This window comes from Phoenix dactylifera, chromosome 6 (genome assembly GCF_051530095.1).
Source record: "Phoenix dactylifera cultivar Ajwa chromosome 6, Ajwa_hap1_PhDact_Kaust_v1.1, whole genome shotgun sequence".
Lineage (NCBI taxonomy): Eukaryota > Viridiplantae > Streptophyta > Magnoliopsida > Arecales > Arecaceae > Phoenix > Phoenix dactylifera.
This window is the reverse complement of record NC_143195.1, coordinates 29,612,358-29,618,937: the sequence shown is the minus strand read 5'-3', so window position 1 is coordinate 29,618,937 and position 6,580 is coordinate 29,612,358. Positions and strand designations below refer to the sequence as shown.

The window sequence follows — 6,580 nt, the reverse complement described above, 5'->3', positions numbered from 1 at the left end:
TTTATATATATATAGCATGCACGCAGCTCTCGGGCCGCATCTTGCATCACTTCATATAAATATGTTGACAAGGACCCCAATCATAAAATGAGATCCATGAGTAGCACTCAACACTGCACCAAGATGGTGCCAAAGACAGGTAGCTAACGAATTTGGAACCTGTCGCAATGACAGGTAGCTAACGAATTTGGAAGCACTTCCATCCTCCGTGACCAAGCCCAGACCCTCGGGAGAAGTTACGCCACGAAGACCGTTGGCGAACATAGCGGTTATTACTATATATTATTTTAAACCAATATCTACTCTACGTCTCTTTAGTTCCAACTGTCTCTCGATTGTCGTCGCACTAGAACGCTTCCTGGCCTTCTTCTCCTCTTCTTTGGCCTTATCGATCCGTCGCTAATGGCGGCTCTCCAGGCTTGATTTCCGCGCAGTAGCGGTGGTATTGGATCCGAGAATTAGCTACGATAGAAGAAAGCTAAACAGAAAAAAAAAAAAAAGAGAGGAGGAGAGAGAGTAGGCGATTGGTCTTTTTAGTTTCGGGGAGGAAATATGGGGCTGATCTCGGGGATGGTGGTGGGGACAATGGTGGGGATAGCGCTGGTGGCCGGGTGGAGCCGCATGATGAGGTATCGCAGCACCAAACGCGTCGCCAAGGTTGGCATCCGGACTCCCCCTCTCTCGCTTCCCCACTTTTCTTTGATTCTTTCTTTCTATTCTTGGATGCAGTCTTTTTAATCTTTTTGCTGCCTCTGATGGCGATGGCATTGTGAGCATGGCTTGGATAAGAATTTTTTCCTCATTATAACAAGGATAATAAGTGTTTTCTATGTATGTACTTCCGCTAAGTCTGTTGTTGGGAGTTGAGAATTGGCTGATTAGAAAGATTGGTATTTCACAAGGTTGGCATCTGCTGAATTTCAGCGAAATCAAAGTAGCTGTTCGGTTCGACATTCATGGCTCGTTATGGATAAAAACATAGTTGGATTTTGTTATGTTGTTAGGTTATTGTTAGCTTGTCCTTTAGTATGGTTTGTTGATTTATGTTTAGCAGAAGCTACATTTTTATTGCTTTTTCATTTTAATTGGCAATGACGATCATTTATAACCAAGTGTGTCATGAATTCTGAACAGAGCTCACAGCTATGACTACCGCATTGTCAACAAAATTCTCTTTCAAACCAACCCCCTTTTCTTTTTTCGTTTGCCATCTATGGATCCAAGAGCTTACTTTTAATCACCCTTTGGAACCCACCACTCTGTCACAGAGCATTCTAATCTCTATTCATATAATGGTAATGTCTATATTCTAAACAATGACTTCTTTGGCACACGTTTTCACAAGTTGCTGCATGATTCAAAACCATATATGATGTAATATTCTAATTCCATATATCAAAGGTCTTTGTATTACCCCTCATGTCCTCTCTTTTCATTTTGCTCTTAATGTACCTATAGCAAATTTTAGCATGTATATTGTGGCTGGAGTGTTATCCTAATATAACTTGACAGTCTCTGTATATTTGTCTTTCCTTTCTTCTTTAGATAAAACGACCGATTTGTTGCACATTTGATCCATTCTTGAATAGTACTACTGCTAGTCCACTCTCTTAAGATATTGTATTTGCCTTTTCTAGATCATAGGCCAATGCAAAATCAAGTTTTTAACCTATTATATTAATTTTTTTCTGATTCTTCTTCTGGAGTACAGCTGCTGATAATGATAAGTATCTCCTTTAGTAACACCAACTTTATCAGCAGTGTCCTGTCATCATCCAATTTACATCTAGAATTTCGCCATTATGCACCACAGCGTTTCTGTGTATATAGGATCCTGCTGCCTCAATGTCCTTTTTCTTGGGGAAAAAAGAGCACTTTTTATCTTCTCTTTTACAACTGTGCAATAAGAAGTCTTCTTTCCATCCTTGTGTCGTCCATCTTATTTCTCATTAATTTAGAACTAGAACAGTCCAAGTTGTTGTTTTGTCAGAGTGACTGCCTTCACTCCTTTCTGTGAAGAATCCTTGTCTCCTTGTCATAAAAATTGTGAGCTAATGTAATGCCCAACTTTCAAGACCCGAGTTGACCTTGCACCCCTTCATCATAATTAGTTACGTTGTGATCAATTGCCCATGAGCTTATGCTTTACCTCACCTTTTGCCTATTTTCCATTATAATGAAGTCAAGCCCTGAAACATTGCTTTTATGAAGGATTCCTTGGGCAACTCTTGCCAATTTTTTACCATAACAAAGTTTCATTGTAATTCTTAGAATCTGGCATTCATGAGAGCCGAATTACAATTTGTTTCATAGTTTATCCTGTACATTACAGGTTCTGTAAAGTCCCCTACTGACATTTCTGTAAACCTAACGTCATCCCTAAACAATTATAATTTGGTTTGGGACGATGAGTGATGCTGATGCTATGCATCGCATTGTTGTATGTTCATAAACAAGGTCCAAGAACTTCAGGCGAGTGCCATAGAGATAAGAGTGCTCGAGATGGGTGCTTGTCTGAATCAAACAGGCATGTTCAGATATTAGAAACATTAGAGGACGTATTAGAGTTGAACTAATTAGGGATAAGGTGTTGGAAAGCAACTAAGATATTGTTAGTATTGCTAACAAAAAAATCTTAGGAGGCATTAATAGGAAAGATTTGATTTTAGTCTAAGCGCTGTGAAAGAAACCTAGGATAACTTGGCTAATTTGAAAGGGAAAAGCTAGTGTTCATGGTAGATGTAACCATCAGTGTGAATCAATGGTGAGAAATACTGGTGGCATTATTGTACCTAATAACCTCTCTCGGCATGAATTGATTCGAGCTGGGCAAGGGCTATACAATTTTCAGTTTGTGTCTACTTCAGGTCATAATCTTGATCAAATTTATTCTAAATAAGATGGTTCCAAGTCCGATGCCATGTCTCTTTCAAGTCGTGAATATTGTTAAGAGGCCTGGTTGGATCTGATTCATTGTTTGCAATACTAGTTTTGGTACTTGTTACGGGGGGACTTAGCCACCATGCCCCACGTGACCGGCACGCGCGCCCAGGAAGACTACGGCTGCCCCTTGATCCAGCAATCCGACCTCGGGTCGGATATCTTCGGCTCCGCAGCCCGACCCCGAGTCGGCTACCCCTTGATCCAGCAATCCGACCCCGAGTCAGATATCTTCGGCTCCGCAGCCCGACCCCGAGTCGGCTGCCCCTTGATCCAGCAATCCGACCCCGAGTCGGCAATCTCTCGACAACAACAGACTGTTCCTCTGAGGCACGCCGCGGCCCCCTGCTCCACTACTCCCTGCAACGGCCGTATCCGGCGCTGCCCCACGATCTCCTGTAACAGCCGTACAAAGCGGAGCTCCACTATGCCCTGCCATGGCTGTACCCAGCGCTGCCCCACGACGCCCTGTAACGGCCATGTCAGTGGCAGCCCCATCGTGCCACACGATGACGAATCCCCGGAAAAACCCCCCAGCCTGATATATATAAGGCTGGGGGGGAAGGGGGAGGGTAAGATATATCTTCCAGAGTATCATCTCACCTGCGACCTCCTCCTTCTCCTTCTCCTTTAATCTCCTCTGACTTGATCGTCGGAGGGCCCCCACTACCCCGGTGGTGGTGCGAGGCTTGCTTGTAGGTTTCACGGCGGAGGGCGGAGCGCAACCAAAGCAACTCAAAGGGAACCCCGTTCACACCGCTGTGCCAATCGTTCTCGGTTTGGACCACCAGCAACAGTTGGCGCTAGAGGAAGGGCCCTGATCTCAGAGCGATCGTAATGGCACGGCGAGGTGGTCGTGGAGCTTCCAACGCTTCCGGTCGCGGGGCCTCTCGCGCCTCCGGCCGGGAGGCCGCTGCATCTCCAACGCGCTCTCAGCAACACTCCACCGCCCCACCGCCTATTCAGACGGTCGAAGCCGCTCAGTTCGACCAGCTAGCCCAGCAGGTTCGCACCCTCGCGGAGGCGGTGCAGAATCTGCAGGGTGTGATGTCCCGGGCGCCGCAGCGGGCTCAGGAGCCGCTGCTGCCTGAGCGTTCGCCTGCTCTCCTCAACCCGCGCTCCTTCCTCTCCCATGGGGAGGAGCGCCGGCGCGAGAAGGATTCTCGAGCGCGTTCCATTCTGCCGGAACCTTCTCATCGGAGCCGCGCGGGGTACGAGAGGCGGACCCGGGCGCATTCCCAGACCCCCCAGTCCTCGAGGAACCCGCGCTCCAGTCGGTCTCCCTCCTGCCGCTCCTTGTCTCCCGCCCACCGGTCGCGCTCCCTGGACCGGCGGGTGGACGATCTCCACCGACAACTCCAGGTCCTGAAGGGCCATTCCAAAGATCCCTTCGCCGACTTGGAGATCTCCTCCCAGCCGGCGCTAGCCTCGAGGATCCTGCGGACCCCGAATCTGTCGGGGTTCAAGATGCCAGCGATCGAGCCCTATGACGGGGCAGCGGACCCGCGGGATCACGTCGAGAGTTTCATGACCCTTATGCTCCTCCACGGAGCATCAGATCCTCTCCTCTGCAAGGCTTTCCCAGCAACCCTCCGTGGCCCGGCAAGGGCATGGTTCGCCGGCCTGGAGGCTAACTCAATCCAGTCCTTCGACCAGTTCACTCGCCTCTTCATCACTCATTTCGCCGTCAGTAGCCGGCGGCGACTGGTCTCCGACTCCCTCTTTGATGTTCGGCAAAACGAGGGAGAAAGCCTGCGGGATTATCTTACCCGCTTCAACAAGGCTACGCTGGAGGTCCGGAACCTGAGCCAGGAGGTAGCTCTTTCAGCCCTGAAGCGCGGCTTCCGGAAGGGCAGACTCACCTTCTCCCTGGACAAACGCCTGCCGAGGAGCTTCCCGGAGCTGTTGTCCCGGGCGAACCAGTATGCGGACGCCGAGGAGGCGGCCGCCCACCGGAGCAAGGAGGCCGCCGAGATCCCTCCAAAGCTTGGGAAGAAAAGGCGAAAAGAGGCACGCCAGAGGAGGAGCCCGACGCCCCAGCATCGGCGCAGAAGCCTGTCGCCGGCGAGGAACCACGGCGCCCCACGCCCTCGTTCTCCGCCCCGACGTTTCAACCGGTGCACCCCTCTCCTGACTCCCCGGGCCCAGATCCTTATGGAGATCAAAGGGCGGGAGGACCTCCCGGCCCCGAGACAGATGCGGAAGATCCCTGGGAGGAGGCCCTCCCGGGCGTACTGTGAGTACCACCGGGACCACGGCCACGACACCGAAGACTGCTTCCAGCTTCGGGACGAGATCGAGGCTCTCATCCGCCGGGGGCGTCTCGGACGATATGTGAACGACCGACGTCCCCCCGCGGACCCGCGTCCAGCCGACCCGGCTCCTCCGGAGCCTCGGGAGCAGAATCGACCCGTTGCGGGCGTGATCCACACTATCACTGGGGGCTGCTCACGGCCCGTGAGGAACGCAGGGGGCTCGGCAGAAGCGTCAGGGATGGCCATCGTAAAGAGGCAGAGGGTCGGTAATGTAATCACCTTTTCTGATGAGGATGTAAAGGGGGTTCAGACTCCCCACGATGACGCCATGGTGATCTCCCTCACTATGGCAAACTATGATGTAAGGCGTGTTCTTGTTGATAGTGGAAGCTCAGCTGATATTTTGTTTTACGAGGCCCTAGTCGCGGGACTCAAACTCACCAAGGAGCTCGGCATCCGGCGTCTGAAGGTCTTCACCGACTCCCAGCTGGTGGTCGGGCAGGTCCGTGGGGAGTTCGAGGCCCGGAGCCCGACCATGCAGAACTACGTCCGGAAGGTGCAAGCGCTCATTCCCGACCTCGGCAGCGTCGACTTCCAGCAGGTCCCCAGAAGCGAAAACGCCAGGGCCGACAGGTTGTCCCGCTTGGTGGGCGCAGAGGCGCACAACTTGTCGAGGGCGATCTACCTAGAGACCCTGGATGCGCCGAGCATCGGCGAGGCTGGAGCGGTGATGGCGATTGATCCGGAGCCGTCTTGGATGGATCCGCTCGTCGCCTACCTCGCCGAAGAGATCCTCCCTGAAGACGAAGAGCAAGCTCGGCGACTTGTCAAGAAGTCCGCCCACTACGTACTCTATGAAGGGAGGCTGTATCGGACCTCGTTCACCGTCCCCCTTTTAAGATGCCTCCGCCCCTCGGAGGCGGTCTACGTCCTCGGCGAAGTCCACGAGGGCATCTGCGGATCGCACTTGGGGGCTAGGTCCTTAGCGCACAAGATCATGAGGCAAGGCTATTATTGGCCTACCTTGTTGGAGGACTCGAAGGATCACGTGCGGAAATGCGACGCCTGCCAGCGCCACGCCAACGTCCAGAGAGTCCCTTCTGTCCCCTTGGCCCCGATCACCGCACCCTGGCCCTTCGCACAGTGGGGAATGGATATCCTCGGACCATTCCCCGTCGCTTCAGCCCAGCGGAAATTTTTGATTGTTGCAATCGACTACTTCACCAAGTGGGTAGAAACAGAGCCGCTGGCCACTATCACGGAGGCGCAAGTCCGGAAGTTCGTGAAGAAGAACATCATTGTCCGATTTGGGGTACCTCGGGTCCTCATCTCGGATAATGGTCGACAGTTCGACAACAAGCATTTCCGTGACTTCTGCGAGGAGT

The 6,580-nt window shown here is 51.9% G+C and overlaps 1 protein-coding gene across 1 annotated transcript in view; it reads left to right on the top strand.

The window, feature by feature from the left end:
* The first annotated feature begins 552 nt into the window (after positions 1–552).
* LOC103702905 (calcium-dependent lipid-binding protein-like) overlaps positions 553–6,580 on the top strand; it is a 43,572-nt gene continuing 37,544 nt past the window's right edge. The window contains exon 1 of the mRNA XM_088723593.2: positions 553–657. Within this exon, the coding sequence (XP_088579719.1) occupies positions 553–657 (105 nt within the window). The remainder of the gene's footprint in view (positions 658–6,580) is intronic.